The sequence below is a fragment of the Primulina eburnea genome, chromosome 3 (genome assembly GCF_022965805.1).
Source record: "Primulina eburnea isolate SZY01 chromosome 3, ASM2296580v1, whole genome shotgun sequence".
In the NCBI taxonomy this organism is placed as follows: Eukaryota; Viridiplantae; Streptophyta; class Magnoliopsida; order Lamiales; family Gesneriaceae; genus Primulina; species Primulina eburnea.
This window is the reverse complement of record NC_133103.1, coordinates 16,263,404-16,282,962: the sequence shown is the minus strand read 5'-3', so window position 1 is coordinate 16,282,962 and position 19,559 is coordinate 16,263,404. Positions and strand designations below refer to the sequence as shown.

The window sequence follows — 19,559 nt, the reverse complement described above, 5'->3', positions numbered from 1 at the left end:
GATTAACTTGTACCAATTATTTTTGCAACTCTATATAATTTGAGCTAAATAATTTAGCAAAACATTAGAATCAATAACGTCTTTCATGTGTCTCAATTCATAGATAATTTCAAGAAAAAATTTAGTCATAATCCTTGAGTTCAGGGGCGGATTTAGTGTAGGGCAAACAGGGGCCACGGCCCCCCCAAAAAATTTAAAAAAAAAAATTTAGTATATAGCGACGGGTTTCACCAAACCGTCGCCGATCTAGATCGGCGACGGTTATTGTCAAAACCGTCGCTATATTGCGACGGTTATTGTTAAAACCGTACGTTGTTAAGAAACGTACGGTTGATGTTTTGTTCAATGTAACCCGTAGAATTTTTGTCTTTTCCCTTTTAAATTTTTGTTTGTCTTTTGTAAGCGGCCCCCCAGTGTCGAAATCCTAGATCCGCCCCTGCTTGAGTTCGGATATCCAAACTCGAGCTTGTAAACATCACATAATATTATAATTATTTATGTCAAACAAATAACTGGCTGGAAAAAATACATTTTTAAGAATATATTGTTAAAATAAAGTTATTTTACAATCTACTTTTTGTTAAACGTACCTCAAATCTTTCTCTTATATTAAAACTTGGCAATAATGTTAGGATTTGTAAACGTATTTAAAGAGGAGATGAACAAATACTTTACAAATTTTTCTTATATACACTTTGTAAATCTCAACTTTTGTTAGCATTCAAGATTAAAATCGAATTTTTGAGTGCGGCACACAACTTTATCAGATAAATGTGCAGAAGCAATCCAATTGAACTCAGTTAACCAAAGGCTTATAAAAATCGAAAGATCAGAATTAGTAGATAGATATAGTAAATGAAGTGCTGAAAAGAAATAACAAATAGAATTGTTTATGGAAGTTCGAATGTTTGTGAACCAAATGCTCATCTTTGAATGTTTTTTTGTAATTTTTAATATTATCTTCGCATTATTAGTATGCACATAAAATTTTGAATCTACAATACGCAAAATTCATATTTTTTTATATTGAATAAATATTTAATAAAAGAATAATTTCGTGTGTAAAATAACTTATTTAAAATGACATTTTGTGAAAATAATTTTGGAGGCAAAATTTTCTTAATCGAAATTTTAATTTTAATTTTAATTTTATATGCCTCTTTTAATTTATTTTGTATATTTTTTAAAAAAATACATATGATCTAATACGAAAATCAATTGCATTATCTTTAAAATAGATTTCATCTATTTTTTTATTATTAACAAAAAAATATAATCAAAATCTATGTATTGCGACGGTTATTGTCAAAACCGTCGCTATTCAAAACCGTACGTTGTTAAGAAACGTACGGTTGATGTTTTGTTCAATGTAACCCGTAGAATTTTTGTCTTTTCCCTTTTAAATTTTTGTTTGTCTTTTGTAAGCGGCCTCCCCAGTGTCGAAATCCTAGATCCGCCCCTGGACCCACTAAAAATTACATTATCTATGTCAAATATTTAGACTACTATGAAATAATAAATGTGATAATAAATTGAATGAAAAAAAGAATAAAACTTATTTTAAATTCGAGATCCCTAATTATTGTTCCGAGACACTAGTCATAAATGATAGAAAGAATAAAAGCATGCAGTTATTAATATGTAACATTTGTGATAAATCTAAAACAAAAAAAAAGAATTATAAAAAACAACAGATATTGAATTATTAAGTATTATGAATAAAAGACTGGTTTTTGAATTTTGTACTTCTAAGGCTCGTTGTTTTCGAATGTAAATTTGACAGCAATGCCGTTGTCGACTAACCCCGTCTCTGGGGCGTGACAATAAGTCTAAAACAAAGGATTATAAAAAACAACATATTACGCAATGCGTATAAACCAATTACAAGTATTCTAATAGAGTTATAGTGCAAAAACAACAGATTACGCAATGATTATAAATCCCCAATTTATTTTGCATTGTTTGATGAAATTACAAGTATTCTAATAGAGTTATAGTGCAAAATAGATAGTTGTATTATTTTAATTAATGGTGATTTAGATGGAGAGATGAAAATTTTAAGTGTCATTTAAATTATTTAATTAAGTTATTTTAATTAATGGTCATTTACATTCCACAGCAATGCATGCAATATCACGGCATAAACATAAATAGAAAATAATAAATCAACATATATGCATAACATAAGCTGTAATCATTAATTAATTCCCATGATCTTTGTTTTATTTAATTATTTGTAAAATACATACATGTGATATCAAGCCTAGATCAGTATGTAAATTTGAAATATACAAATCATGGCTTGTAAAATATGAAGCTTCTTCAAACTAGATGGTGTTTGAATATTTATTTATCCAGTTTCTTTGGATAATCCAGGACATGGGAAGTCTTATTGCTTAGTGTTTTGCAAGTATCATGTGGTTAGAACTTGAAGATGATCCGAAGAGGTTTAACGACGTCGAGGTGGTGGTGGTGATCGGCAGAATATTGGAGGCAGAGGAAATGTTATAGGTATATTTGGAGGGAAAACTATGCAAAAACGAGGTGGTGGAGGTGGCGGTGATGGTGGAGGTGGGGGAGATGGTGGTGGAGGTGGCGGTGATGGTGGAGGTGGGGGAGATGGTGGTGGAGGTGGCGGTGACGGTGGAGGTGGAGGAGATGGTGGGGGTGGAGACGGTGGTGGCGGGGACGGCGGTGGAGGTGGTGGGGAAGGCGGAGGTGGGGGAGAAGGTGGAGGAGGCGGTGGTGACGAGCGCGGCGGGGGCGGCGGAGGTGAGCAAAATCTTGTAAAAATAGGAATATTTGGTATACAAACAGTTGCACTAGAAGTGCCTAATGTGGTTAAGAGCAATGTTAGAACCCAAAATTTGAGTTCTGTGATGCTCGTCATGGCTGATGAATGGAAATGATCACAAATGTCCGACGGTATTTATAGACTTTCTTTGTCCCATTTTTTATTAAAATAAATAAATAAATAGCTTAATTTTCTCATAAATTAAGAATCCATTATTTATCATAAATAAAACCTGATGCATGTCAACTCTTCACTTCAAATAATTTTCTTGATCTATGAATTTAGATCTTTAAATGCCTTGGTTTACTTTATCGATCCATCTTAGGTCAATAATTTGTCTGGAAAATGTAACATTTGACACACACACACGTACATGTGTTTTTGGAGTATCAAGTGCTAGTTTTGATGCTTTGATTGATTAACTTGTACCAATTATTTTTGCAACTCTATATAATTTGAGCTAAATAATTTAGCAAAACATTAGAATCAATAACGTCTTTCATTTGTCTCAATTCATAGATTATTTCAAGAAAGAATTTAGTCATAATCCTTGAGTTCGGATATCCAAACTCGAGCTTGTAAACATCACATAATATTATAATTATTTATGTCAAACAAATAACTGGCTGGAAAAAATACGTTTTTAAGAATATATTGTTAAAATAAAGTTATTTACAATCTACTTTTTGTTAAACGTACCTCAAATTTTTCTCTTATATTAAAACTTGGCAATAATGTTAGGATTTGTAAACGTATTTAAAGAGGAGAAGAACGAACACTTTACAAATTTTTCTTCTACACACTTTGAAAATCTCAACTTTTGTTAGCATTCAAGATTAAAATCGAACTTTTGAGTGCGGCACACAACTTTATCAGATAAATGTGCAGAAGCAATCCAATTGAACTCAGTTAACCAAAGGCTTATCAAAATCGAAAGATCGGAATCGGTAGATAGATATAGTAAATGAAGTGCTGAAAAGAAATAACAAATAGAATTGTTTATGGAAGTTCGAATGTTTGTGAACCAAATGCTTATCTTTGAATGTTTTTTCGTAATTTTTAATATTATCTTCGCATTATTAGTATGCACATAAAATTTTGAATCTACTATACACAAAATTCATATTTTTTTATATTGAAAAACTATTTAATAAAAGAATAATTTCGTGTGTAAAATAACTTATTTAAAATGACATTTTGTGAAAATAATTTTGGAGGCAAAATTTTCTTCATCGAAATTTAATTTTTAACTTTAATTTTATATGCTTCTTTTAATTTATTTTGTATATTTTTAAAAAAAATACATATGATCTAATACGAAAATCAATTGCATTATCTTTAAAAAAAATCGATTACACTAGGATAAATTCATACTTTTTCAATCTAATTCTATTTTAGAATGAATTCATATAAATCATAATACAATAAATTCACGGATAAGAGAATATGTAAACAATAATATATTTATAGATAATGATATCAAATTAAAAAAAGTTTTACAACAAAATATTCATTCAAAATAAAAAGAATATAGTAATTAATTTTAGGAAAAAGTATTAATGTATATTTGTGTTTCAACATTTGAGAGACTATGAGAAATGTATTAAATATGTGTTTTTGAGCATTTACTTCACAATGATACATATTGCATATATATGTTAAGAATGTTGTTTAGTGCAGTCATGAAATAGGTAAAAATTACATTTTCCGTTGTATTTGGATTCATGAATTTCAAATATTCTCAAGTGTATTTCTGTAGTTATAGAGTAGCAAAACAATAAATTTCAAATTCACTCTAACATGTTTGTAGAGTATTCCATATAAATCAGGATTTATTTTAAGTTTGAAGCCATTTGAAATTCATTCTACTTTGTGTAACTATAAGATTTCATCTATTTTTTTATTATTAACAAAAAAATATAATCAAAATCTATGTATTTCAAATCAATTCTACCAGATGCACCCTTTTAGTTTTTTATTTATTTATTTGAGTTCGGAAAATAAATTGTTAAAATTGGTTTCTACCTAAAATTTGAGTTCCATGGTGATCGCCTCAGCAGATGACATGGTGAATTGGAGTTGATATTAATAGAATTTTTCTTATCCCATTTTAAAATTAATTTTTTATTAGTTTTTCCCATTTATGGTAAATAAAAGCTTGATGTATGTCAACTCTTCCCTCCAAATAATTTTCATGTACTGTGTTCTATGAATTTAGATCTTTAAATGCTTTAGTTTACTTCATTCCCCTCTCAAATCAATAATGTGTCTAGAAAACATTATATACACACCAACACAAATATGTGCGTGCTTATTACATATATGCATATAGTTTGGATGATATGACGCAGTAATACAAATTTGGAATATCAAGTATTAATTTTAATTATTTTTTAATTAACTTGTTATTTTTGAAACTCTGTAGTTATAGCAAAATAATTTATCGAAACGCTAGAATTAATAACATCTTTAATTTCATGTGACCAAATTCATATGAAATAAGTGTTTCACTTGGAAGACAAATTTTAGTCATAATTCTTGAGTTCAGACATTCCTTGTCTTGCTTGTGATATGTACACATCATAGAATATTAGAACTATTTAAGATTAATGTTAGATTGAAATCCCTAAGTTTTGATGATAACAAACAACATCGAGTTATTTTTTAATACAGCCGTTGTTTAATGTATTTACAGGTGTCAAGCTGGATCTCTTAAACTCGAGCCGAATCGCCTAAAGTCTCTAGTTGGACTTCATATTAATCTTCCAGCTATATATTCTTCCGTTAGGTTGCGTAACTTTATGTAAGCTCGAGCTTCGTCAAGACTCAAGCTGGAGTTATCAATGAAGATCAAACTACATACTGGTCTCTAGCAAGTATGCATGTGCATCAAGTAATTTTTCCTACAAATATCTATACTAATCAATGCACATTAGCTATATCTCAAGTTGTTCAAGAATGTCTTCTAAAAAAATACGTGTGTTTTTTCTCTCATGAATCAACTTTTTAGAGACGATTTATATCCTATATTTCAATACAGCTAATAAGCATCAATTGTAAAATACCATGAAGGGATATTAGACAAAAGTCGGAATTTTTTTTGTCGGCTACTTGTACAAGTTGAACGTTGAAGAAAAAGTTAACATTGGTAGAGTTCAACTATTTAAAGCTAGACTCGATACCAAAGAGACAACTGAAGTTTTTCATAATCTGCCTCATCAAGATCTCGAGTAATTTGGACTTAGAGTTCTAAAAGCAGCTCGATCTCTTTTGTTGTTGAGAAATGTACAAGGAGTTTTAGTGTAGGCATTGGATTAGTCCTAACTAAAGTGAGTTTTTGTAAGCTATTGTAACAACCAAAGTGTGACGCCCAGAGCAAAAGATTATAGGACGGTATATGGTCCACGATCTAGGTGGTTAATACCTGAAATAACAAAACCCCACCAATTACTTGGAGACATGAAAATGAATAAATCGATCTATATCAGAATGAGAGGCAAAAAGTTGAGGGTTACACAAATATTGATTTATGTATTAACATCGAGATAATCAATTTCAATGTGTTGAATTGAGTTAAACATTTGGTTTGTGAAACAGTTATAAGGGGATTTCATATTTGATTTTTTTTTAAGGAACATAATCGAAAGTTTTGAGATTTCGTATGATTGCTAAAATTGTGCGAATAGTGCAACTGGCCGAGTTTTGTGAAGATGTTCAAAATTGCTCATCTTACGCAGCTGATGGAGCAAATGCAAGAAAGAAAGCCTGAATATGAGGACATAAGCATGCTGGAAAGACTCGTCTTTGTACAGGGGAGACAGTCATCAAATCTGGGACGTTGTCGAAATATGGGGTATTACATTTGGTATCGGAGCTGGCCTATCTTAGCACGGTATGTAGTTCGGGGACGAACTAAGTGGACGCAGGTGGGTATGTGACGCCCGAGTACGAATAGGCCAGGGATTGATCGCCGGTGCCATGAGGTTGCACAGACAATGAGCGGTTATTGTCAGGATTCTAGGCGAAAGGAACATTAATGAACCGATCCCACATCGGAATGAGAGAGATTCCAAAACTGTTCAGGTATGAAATTGTGGAGTTTAGGAGTACTTAAAAGATTTGATTTGATGGACACTACTCATATCAAGAAAGTGCATATTCTTTTCGGGAGTTTATCACATAATAACTCCAAAGCTAATCGTGCTTAAGTTGAGACAATTCTGGGATAGGTGACCTTCTGGAAAGTTTTTTAGGGTGCGTGTGAGCGATAATATAATCACATGGGAAAGACTTGTCTTAGTACAGTGGAGATAGTCGTCGAATCTACAGCATTACAATGTCGATGATATCTGATCGTTGATCGAGATTGTGATAAAATCATGATCATGAATTATTTGATTTATTCTCTTGGAGTATCCTATTGAAATAATAATTTACAGGAGTCCTATTTATGCAAAAACCCAGTGGGAGTTTTGACTCATTGTGTTAGAATTACTTTAATTGTGGTGATGAGAGTCAAAACCAGTAGGTGGTGATAGTAAAAAAAGAAAAAAAAATATAAATAGCAGAAGCACTAGTATCCCTAAAACCGAAGCAGTATTTATCGAGTATTTCTTAGCTAAACTTAACGCTTAGCCAAAGCAAAAGCAGAACGTAGCCAAAGCAGAAGCAGAACTTTACATCTTTGGTTTGATTGTTACGAGTCTTGATGTTACTGTTATCTTACATATTACTAGTATTAATTGCACCATTTAATGTTGTACGATGACATTTAACACGCCTTATTAGTTTTGGTTTAAAACAAAGACTGATTATTCTGAAGCTTTCTGCAGGACCCTTTTTTGGTGATAAAGCCGATTCACTCAGAGTCAAAGAAGCCGTTTTGTTTATAGACGTTAGATTCAAGGTTTCTATATATTTAAGGATCAAGCTAATACAGAAAACAACGATTATTATTGACAAGGAACACATTCTTTGTCTATCATTCCAACTTTGTTTTGAGCAATCAAGAACTACTTTTTATCTTCAAGCTTAATAAACAAAAAAGCAGCACATTCTTTATAGTAGATATCTGATCTTCTGAGATCATCTTGTGCTGCTGTTTCTTTATCTCTTCACAAGCTATTCACCTTATTACATCTTATTGAGAAGAGTTTGTAATCTGAAAAGAGTCTTTTTAGAACCTTGTTGTATTCATCATATTGTGTTGTGAAAACTAAGAGTTTCAGTAAGCGAAGGGTAAGTCCTACTGAAGTAGGTGTGTACAAGAGTTGTATTATAAAAACCAAATCTTTTCATGATACCTTCTGCAAACAGAAGAAGGGGAAACTTAGAAGATTTCATCTTCGAACTTCCAGAAACAACTATTGTCCACTGCCTACTATTTATTGTTTTCACCTCAAACCATCATATCGTTTCCGTACAACTTATTGTGATCTGCTGGAAATACATTCGAACAAGATAAGCTATAATCTCTAACAGGATTCTAGCACCTTTACAAAAACGTCTAAGAAAGGAACAATTTTATTCACCCCCCTTCTAAACTCTAAATCGATCCCCAACTAGTGGTATCAGAGCAGATTATTCTTGTTCTGAAAATCTACAATAGAAATGGTACATTTCAGCAAAGTTCATATGTTCTCAAAGGAGGATTTCGATGATTGGAAGATTAGGATGCAAGCCCATCTTGCAACCCAAGACGATGATATGTGGTTTATTATCACAAATGGTCCCTTGAAAATTCTAACACCTAACACAGCTATTGCTATTACTGAATATGCACCACAAATCGTTGAAAAGCAAAGAACTGAATGGAAAAGCGAGGACAAGAAGAAAGCAAATCTAGACAATGTTGCTAAGGATATTCTTTACAAAACACTTGACAAGAATACCTTCAGAAAAATCAAAATGTACCCAGGGATTGAGATATTAAGAAAATGGCTATGAGAGTCTCAAAAGATCTGAACAAGTTGGAGCTACATGACTTGTTTGCAGATTTGAAAGCTTATGAGTTTATATTGGAAGTAAGAAGTGGAGAAGAGCCCTTGTCGAATCCACCTCCCAAGATTCTTGCAGCTACTGCTACTGCTAATACTGTAGTTTTTTCAAGTGTATCACCTGTTGCTGCTATTGAAAGTACATTTGACAGGACTGCTGAACAAATCAGCAATGATTCAATGTCCCTATTCATGAAGAAATTTTCCAGATTCGTGAAGAAGAATCACCTAGCATACCAAAGTCCAAACCGAAACTTCAAAAAGGAATCACCACCTGGTGTTATGGCATGCTTCAACTGTTGAAAAATTAGACATTTTATTGCTGACTGACTAAACCTAAGAAGGATGACCAAAAGAAGAAGGGGTAAAAGCGAAATGATAAGAATTTATAAGAGACCGCAAAGCAATGATTGCTGAAAAAGTAAATCCAAATGGTCAGATTCTAGCTCTGACTCTCCTGACTCAGATGGCCATTCCAGCGATAGTGATGAAGAAGTAATCAAGTGTCTCATGGCAAACACTGAATCAGCCTCGACATCTGATGAATTTGCAAGAAATGATTTAGTTATAACATTGCATAATATGGTAGAAGATTACTCAAGACTTTCTCAGTCATTCGAGGAAGTTAAAATTGAAAATCAAAAGTTGAAATATCAAATCAGTAAGTTCACTTGCTTGCAAGAAAACAACTGCAGTGATCTAGAAGTTGATATACGTAATTTTAGAACTGAGAATGACAGAGTAAATGTAGATTACCAGACGATGATGTCTGAAAATCAGAAGCTATCGGTACTGGTGAATGCATGGATTAAGTCTTCTGTTTCATTAGAAAAGATACAAGAATTACATAAGCAATTTGGAGACAGGAGTGGTCTCGGATTCAGTAATGATGAAAGCACTTCTGAAACAAGTACAAATCCAAAACTGGATATGTGCAAATGGAAATACAATCACTTTGTTAAATCCAATATGGTACATAAACCAGAAGTACCAACTGTTCAAATTGAAAGGTTTTTAGACCAGACGAACAGAAGTAAACATTAGAGTCTGGGTTACGTTGAATCTAAAAGTAGAGTCCATCAGAGTACTGAACCCTGTAGAGGATTCAACTCAGGACGACAACCCTCTATGAAGGTTCGAAACTACCAATACTATAATTGTAGACCAGTTCAGAAGAGATACAGACCAGACGATAAAAACAGAAGGGAAGAACAACATCCTAAAATGCATTTTGTTAGAAATAACATTAATAGACCTTCTGTTGCACGCACCTCTGGGATACCCGAAGTACAAGATCACCTAAAATTGTACAAATATGGGTCCCTAAAGGATTGATAAGGTTTGGACCCAAATAGATTGGGTACCGGTTACTAAAACTTGTGTTTGTAGGAATAGGAGAGGAAAACCAAGATAAGAAGCTCTACATGGTATCTGGACAGTGGATGTTCCAGACATATGACTAGGCAAAATGATGTACAAATATGGGTCCCTAAAGGATTGATAAGATTATCCATTGTAATATCACTATAAATGATGTGCTCTTAGTTGAAAATCTCCGTTACAATTTATTAGTATTAGTCAACTATGCGATAATGGATACTCAGTAGCTTTTCAGAAGCACACCTGCACAGTTAAAGATGCTAATGAGTCTATAGTCTTAACCGGAAAAAAGAGAAGACAACACTTACAAAATATCATGGAACAAAGATCATGTTAATTTTCCTACATGTTTAGTTGCCTCCCTAAGTGATAAATATTGGTTATGGCACAAGAGATTGAATCATCTTAACTTCAAATCAATCAATAATAAGAAGCAACGTGTGTCGTCGCCTGCTTTCATCCTCGTCCTCCAATGGGAGAGAATGTTGCATGGTGAGGTTGTTAGCGTAGATGTCCAGCGAGTTAATTTGTGGCTTGAGTTTTTAGTGATTCTTATGTGAAAAAAATATTTATTTTATGGTTTTATCCATTTATAATATTTATTTTATCTGTATACTCATTCAAACTGCATAGATAAGATATTTCAATATGCGTAATGTGTACTCTACACTGGTCTAAGTCGATTCAGCCACCTAAATAAGGATAGAGGTCGCTCGAGCTTGAAACTAACATATGTGATTTAACGTCATGTTTATGATAACGGCAGTGAAAATGTTCATTCATACAGACTAGTGATCATTTGATGATGTACTAAACAACCCTCTTTCGGACTTTCCAATTGGTTATTACTTATTGAGTTAAATAGTCTACTGTTATGGTTGTATACCTTTACTCTATCGACCAAGACAACGTTGAGACTCTTACGTACTAGCATCCACTTTGAACATATTATTATTTATAAAAATATGGAAAATCAATATTAAGGATTTAAAAATAATTATGTATAATAACAATAATAAATACCGTAAAAGAGATCAACGAATCATTTGACTTTATTTAATATCATGTTAAAAAGTAAATTTTTTAATTCCAAATCAACTAATTAAGATATATATATATATATATATATATATATATATATATATATATATATATATATATATATATCTGTGTGTGTGTATACACATATATATGTATATATATATACATATATATGTGTATACACACACACACACACACACACACATATATATATATATATATAAGATAAAAACTTGGCTTATTACCGATAACATGATTTTACATCTATACTATATATGATAGTTGAGCTTATTAGAGACACAATTTTTTTCCCCAAAATTGCCCTTCTATTATATTTGATTTCATGTGTATAATAGTAAATTTATATTATTGTCACGAATGTTTTCCTTATTTTTTTTCTCAAACTATTATAGTTATTTTAGATGTAAAAAATCGTAGTGAAATTAAATATTTGAGAAAATTATGTTTTATATAAAAATCATAACAATACTAATTATTTAAAAAATAAAAATATATTATACTTATAATAATTAAAAATAAATGTCATCCATTACACTGTGCACAAAAACTCTTGTGTGGGTGTTTCACGAGTCAATTTTATGAGACGAAACTCATATTAGACCCGACCCATGGAAAAATACTATTTTTACGTCAAAATATTATTTTTCATTTCAGGTATTGATCGGATCGATTCGTTTCACGAATATAGATTTGTTAAACCATCGCCCAAGAAGCCTATTCTTCACTGTGAGTACTTTTATTTTATTTTCATTTTATGGAAAACTGAAATGTCAAAATAATAATTTGACATATGGTATATTCGATTTGATCACTATTTGCTGCATGCACAATGACTGTGGGAGGGGGTTTTCAAGAGACCCACTCAGGGGCGGATTTAGTGTAGGGCGAACAGGGGCCACGGCCTCCCCAAAAAATTTAAAAAAAAAATTTAGTATATAGCGACGGGTTTAACCGGCGACAGTTATTGTCAAAACCGTCGCTATATTGCGACGGTTATTGTCAAAACCGTCGCTATTCAAAACCGTACGTTGTTAAGAAACGTACGGTTGATGTTTTGTTCAATGTAACCCGTAGAATTTTTGTCTTTTCCCTTTTAAATTTTTGTTTGTCTTTTGTAAGCGGCCTCCCCAGTGTCGAAATCCTAGATCCGCCCCTGGACCCACTAAAAATTACATTATCTATGTCAAATATTTAGACTACTATGAAATAATAAATGTGATAATAAATTGAATGAAAAAAAGAATAAAACTTATTTTAAATTCGAGATCCCTAATTATTGTTCCGAGACACTAGTCATAAATGATAGAAAGAATAAAAGCATGCAGTTATTAATATGTAACATTTGTGATAAATCTAAAACAAAAAAAAAGAATTATAAAAAACAACAGATATTGAATTATTAAGTATTATGAATAAAAGACTGGTTTTTGAATTTTGTACTTCTAAGGCTCGTTGTTTTCGAATGTAAATTTGACAGCAATGCCGTTGTCGACTAACCCCGTCTCTGGGGCGTGACAATAAGTCTAAAACAAAGGATTATAAAAAACAACATATTACGCAATGCGTATAAACCAATTACAAGTATTCTAATAGAGTTATAGTGCAAAAACAACAGATTACGCAATGATTATAAATCCCCAATTTATTTTGCATTGTTTGATGAAATTACAAGTATTCTAATAGAGTTATAGTGCAAAATAGATAGTTGTATTATTTTAATTAATGGTGATTTAGATGGAGAGATGAAAATTTTAAGTGTCATTTAAATTATTTAATTAAGTTATTTTAATTAATGGTCATTTACATTCCACAGCAATGCATGCAATATCACGGCATAAACATAAATAGAAAATAATAAATCAACATATATGCATAACATAAGCTGTAATCATTAATTAATTCCCATGATCTTTGTTTTATTTAATTATTTGTAAAATACATACATGTGATATCAAGCCTAGATCAGTATGTAAATTTGAAATATACAAATCATGGCTTGTAAAATATGAAGCTTCTTCAAACTAGATGGTGTTTGAATATTTATTTATCCAGTTTCTTTGGATAATCCAGGACATGGGAAGTCTTATTGCTTAGTGTTTTGCAAGTATCATGTGGTTAGAACTTGAAGATGATCCGAAGAGGTTTAACGACGTCGAGGTGGTGGTGGTGATCGGCAGAATATTGGAGGCAGAGGAAATGTTATAGGTATATTTGGAGGGAAAACTATGCAAAAACGAGGTGGTGGAGGTGGCGGTGATGGTGGAGGTGGGGGAGATGGTGGTGGAGGTGGCGGTGATGGTGGAGGTGGGGGAGATGGTGGTGGAGGTGGCGGTGACGGTGGAGGTGGAGGAGATGGTGGGGGTGGAGACGGTGGTGGCGGGGACGGCGGTGGAGGTGGTGGGGAAGGCGGAGGTGGGGGAGAAGGTGGAGGAGGCGGTGGTGACGAGCGCGGCGGCGGCGGAGGTGAGCAAAATCTTGTAAAAATAGGAATATTTGGTATACAAACAGTTGCACTAGAAGTGCCTAATGTGGTTAAGAGCAATGTTAGAACCCAAAATTTGAGTTCTGTGATGCTCGTCATGGCTGATGAATGGAAATGATCACAAATGTCCGACGGTATTTATAGACTTTCTTTGTCCCATTTTTTATTAAAATAAATAAATAAATAGCTTAATTTTCTCATAAATTAAGAATCCATTATTTATCATAAATAAAACCTGATGCATGTCAACTCTTCACTTCAAATAATTTTCTTGATCTATGAATTTAGATCTTTAAATGCCTTGGTTTACTTTATCGATCCATCTTAGGTCAATAATTTGTCTGGAAAATGTAACATTTGACACACACACACGTACATGTGTTTTTGGAGTATCAAGTGCTAGTTTTGATGCTTTGATTGATTAACTTGTACCAATTATTTTTGCAACTCTATATAATTTGAGCTAAATAATTTAGCAAAACATTAGAATCAATAACGTCTTTCATTTGTCTCAATTCATAGATTATTTCAAGAAAGAATTTAGTCATAATCCTTGAGTTCGGATATCCAAACTCGAGCTTGTAAACATCACATAATATTATAATTATTTATGTCAAACAAATAACTGGCTGGAAAAAATACGTTTTTAAGAATATATTGTTAAAATAAAGTTATTTACAATCTACTTTTTGTTAAACGTACCTCAAATTTTTCTCTTATATTAAAACTTGGCAATAATGTTAGGATTTGTAAACGTATTTAAAGAGGAGAAGAACGAACACTTTACAAATTTTTCTTCTACACACTTTGAAAATCTCAACTTTTGTTAGCATTCAAGATTAAAATCGAACTTTTGAGTGCGGCACACAACTTTATCAGATAAATGTGCAGAAGCAATCCAATTGAACTCAGTTAACCAAAGGCTTATCAAAATCGAAAGATCGGAATCGGTAGATAGATATAGTAAATGAAGTGCTGAAAAGAAATAACAAATAGAATTGTTTATGGAAGTTCGAATGTTTGTGAACCAAATGCTTATCTTTGAATGTTTTTTCGTAATTTTTAATATTATCTTCGCATTATTAGTATGCACATAAAATTTTGAATCTACTATACACAAAATTCATATTTTTTTATATTGAAAAACTATTTAATAAAAGAATAATTTCGTGTGTAAAATAACTTATTTAAAATGACATTTTGTGAAAATAATTTTGGAGGCAAAATTTTCTTCATCGAAATTTAATTTTTAACTTTAATTTTATATGCTTCTTTTAATTTATTTTGTATATTTTTAAAAAAAATACATATGATCTAATACGAAAATCAATTGCATTATCTTTAAAAAAAATCGATTACACTAGGATAAATTCATACTTTTTCAATCTAATTCTATTTTAGAATGAATTCATATAAATCATAATACAATAAATTCACGGATAAGAGAATATGTAAACAATAATATATTTATAGATAATGATATCAAATTAAAAAAAGTTTTACAACAAAATATTCATTCAAAATAAAAAGAATATAGTAATTAATTTTAGGAAAAAGTATTAATGTATATTTGTGTTTCAACATTTGAGAGACTATGAGAAATGTATTAAATATGTGTTTTTGAGCATTTACTTCACAATGATACATATTGCATATATATGTTAAGAATGTTGTTTAGTGCAGTCATGAAATAGGTAAAAATTACATTTTCCGTTGTATTTGGATTCATGAATTTCAAATATTCTCAAGTGTATTTCTGTAGTTATAGAGTAGCAAAACAATAAATTTCAAATTCACTCTAACATGTTTGTAGAGTATTCCATATAAATCAGGATTTATTTTAAGTTTGAAGCCATTTGAAATTCATTCTACTTTGTGTAACTATAAGATTTCATCTATTTTTTTATTATTAACAAAAAAATATAATCAAAATCTATGTATTTCAAATCAATTCTACCAGATGCACCCTTTTAGTTTTTTATTTATTTATTTGAGTTCGGAAAATAAATTGTTAAAATTGGTTTCTACCTAAAATTTGAGTTCCATGGTGATCGCCTCAGCAGATGACATGGTGAATTGGAGTTGATATTAATAGAATTTTTCTTATCCCATTTTAAAATTAATTTTTTATTAGTTTTTCCCATTTATGGTAAATAAAAGCTTGATGTATGTCAACTCTTCCCTCCAAATAATTTTCATGTACTGTGTTCTATGAATTTAGATCTTTAAATGCTTTAGTTTACTTCATTCCCCTCTCAAATCAATAATGTGTCTAGAAAACATTATATACACACCAACACAAATATGTGCGTGCTTATTACATATATGCATATAGTTTGGATGATATGACGCAGTAATACAAATTTGGAATATCAAGTATTAATTTTAATTATTTTTTAATTAACTTGTTATTTTTGAAACTCTGTAGTTATAGCAAAATAATTTATCGAAACGCTAGAATTAATAACATCTTTAATTTCATGTGACCAAATTCATATGAAATAAGTGTTTCACTTGGAAGACAAATTTTAGTCATAATTCTTGAGTTCAGACATTCCTTGTCTTGCTTGTGATATGTACACATCATAGAATATTAGAACTATTTAAGATTAATGTTAGATTGAAATCCCTAAGTTTTGATGATAACAAACAACATCGAGTTATTTTTTAATACAGCCGTTGTTTAATTGAAGATTTAGTATGCCTGCTAAAATTGTGCGAAGAGTGCAACTGGCCGAGTTTTTTTGAAGATGTTCCAAAATTGCTCAGCTTACGCAGCTGATGGAGCAAATGCAAGAAAGATCGCCTGAGTATGAGGACATAAGCATGCTGGAAAGACTCGTCTTGGTACAGTGGGGACAGTCATTAAATATGGGACGTCGTCGAAATATGGGTACAAAAAGAAGTTTACGTTGAACAACCCCCATGTTTTTTTGATCATTTCTTACAGCATCATGGCTTTAAATTACACAAAGCCTTGCATGGTTTGAAACAGGCGCCTAGGGCTTGGTATGACACTCTTTCACAATTTTTCGTCAATAATGATTTTACCATTGACACCGTTACAAGACTTTATTCACATTAGTTAAAAATAAGCACATTCTGTTAGTACAGATTTATGTTGATGATATTATCTTTGGGACAACTAACTCCAAATTGTGTGAAAGGTTTGATAAGATAATGCAGGAACAATTCGAAATGAGCATGATGGGATTATTGACATTCTTCCTAGGACTGTAGATTAAGCAACTCGATACAGGAATTTTCATAAATCGGGCTAAGTACACAAAAGAACTACTGAAAAAGTTTGACATGGAAACATGCTCTGCTGCTTCCACTCCAATGAGTTCATCTAATAAACTTGATAAAGATCAAAGTGGAATTTCATTAGAGGTATCTCAGTATCGTGGTCTTATTGACTCATTGTTATATCTTATTGCCAGTAGACCTGATATTATGTTTACTGTTTGTATTTGTGCGAGATTTCAGTCCACCCTAAGCAATTCAATATTATTGCTGCTAAACGAATTTTGAAATATTTAAAGGGTACTCAAAATGTCGGCCTATGGTATCCCAAGGATTCCTCCTTCAATCTTATTGGATATTCAGATGCTGACTATGCAGGTTGCAAACTGGATAGAAAAAGCACCAGTGGTTTTTGTCAATTTCTTGGTGATAGGTTGATCTCCTGGTTTAGTAAACACCAGACTTTCATAGCCACGTCTACTGCAGAAGCAGAATATCTTGATGTTGGAAGTTGCTGCTCTCAATTACTTTGGATGCAACAACATCTTAAGGACTATGAAGCTCAAGCCTCTAAATCACCTATATTATGTGACAATACAAGTACTATAGCAATTACACACAATCTAGTACTTCATTCCAGAACGAAGCACATTGACATCAGACACCATTTTATTAAAGATTATATGCAGAAGAAGGACATTCTGGAATATGTTCCTACTGATCAACAAGCAGCAGATATCTTTACAAAACCTCTTCTTGAGACTAAGTTTTCTTATATTCGAAATGTTCTTGGTTTAATTGATTTGTCGTAACTACTAATTACTATCTTCTGATTTTTATGCATTAAGCAGAAACAATAGATAACGTAAGTAAAAGTAGTACAAGGAGTATAACAAAATGAACTGTTTCATTCATAAAATCAGATGTGTTACACTAGATAAGCAATTACAATTGTTGATATCATCAATATTGAGATTTACAGTAGAAATCATAACTAGAACCTACTGGAATCATCCCCTTCTCTTCGCATGATCATGGTTTGTGAAAGGGATATTCCGCAGCTTAAATATAATAATATAGAATAATCTAACTGGTTATTCAGACTACAGATCCAGAAGTTTGTTCCAATTCTTCATCCTATTAAGAACGATATCTTCAAACATCTTCTTACGGGACACCGCGAGTTGTCTTTGGAACTCCATTGCTTTATCCGACTCCGGAGATTCTGATGAACTGCTTGCATTATCCAATTGTTAAATGTTTAAAATGACTTAGTTTGTGTCTTTGCAGGTATTTATAAATATCATCGGGCTAGTTGAAGAGTCACTTGACTATTCACCTCATGTGTGTTCCTATTGGAAGAATATCAAGAATCGTCTTTTATTTCCTCCGATCTTCAAACTTCGCATGTGATATTTGTTTATTTGCATTAATTTAGGGGGAACATTTTTTAATTGTGACTGATATTTCCGTTTCAAGTCATAAACAAAAGGAGATTTGTCTTTTCAATAAGACAATGTGTTTATTGGACTTTGTCAAAGTGACATTTTGCTCGGTCAAGCTGAGATAACCAAAACTGTCTCCGATCATGATTCCTCTATTCTCTCATTATCCAACAACGTTGCAGCTATGGATTCGAAGCTCGAACTTATTGATGCCAAGATTGAGTCCCAACCTCAATCTCTTCATGCTCTTACTGAACTAGTTTCCAACCAAGCACCGTATCTGGAGATGCAAAATGATGGAATTCATAACCTTACCAGCCGGGTGGATGATTTGCTCACTCGAATTCAGGCTAGTGATGCCAAAAAGGGGAATCGGAAAGCAAAACAGGGGGCAGAACTGGACATTGCAGACCTCATGCAGAGACATCTTTCAGAGATCAAGATCCTCAGAACGAGGAAACTATTTTCAGAGACATTGGCACGATTAAGCTCTTTTAGATCGAATTATTTTTTTTATTATTGTTTATTTTCTTATCGATTATCTTGTTATAAACTCTATCTGCTTTTCGTTATCACTGTTGATCTTTATCTTTACTAACATCTAGGTTTTCGCATCACCACAAAAAGGAAAATTGTTAGACTTGCTTTAATTGTGATGATAAGAGTCAAAACTAGTAGATGGTGATAGTAAAAACAGAGGAAAATATAAATAGCGGAAGCACATGTATCGTTAAAACAGAAGAAGTACTTATCGAGTATTTCTTAGCTAAACTTAACGGTTAGCAAAAGCAGAAGCAGAATGAAGCCAAAGCAGAAGCAGAACTTAATGTCTTTCGTTTGATTGTTACAAGTCTTAAGGTTACCGTTACCTTACATAGTACTAGTATTAATTGGACCATTTAATGTTGTACGAAGACATTTAACATGCATACTAGTTTTGGTATAAAACAAGACTGATTATTCTGAAGCTTTCTACATGACCCTTTTTTGGTGATAAAGCTGATTCACTCAGAGTCAAAGAAGTCGTTTTATTTATAGACGTTGGATTCAAGGTTTCTATATATTAAAGGATCAATCTAATATATAAAACAACGATTATTAGTAACAAGGAACACATTCTATGTCTATCATTCCAACGTTGTTTTGAGCAATCA

At 32.0% G+C, this 19,559-nt stretch overlaps 1 protein-coding gene across 1 annotated transcript in view; it reads left to right on the top strand.

The window, feature by feature from the left end:
• The window catches only part of LOC140826889 (uncharacterized), a 68,362-nt gene extending 54,530 nt beyond the window's left edge, over nucleotides 1-13,832 (top strand). Inside the window, exons 6-7 of the mRNA XM_073189423.1 lie at nucleotides 2,545-2,730; nucleotides 13,471-13,832. Coding sequence (XP_073045524.1) covers nucleotides 2,545-2,730; nucleotides 13,471-13,832 — 548 coding nt within the window. The remainder of the gene's footprint in view (nucleotides 1-2,544; nucleotides 2,731-13,470) is intronic.
• Nucleotides 13,833-19,559: the final 5,727 nt, after the last annotated feature.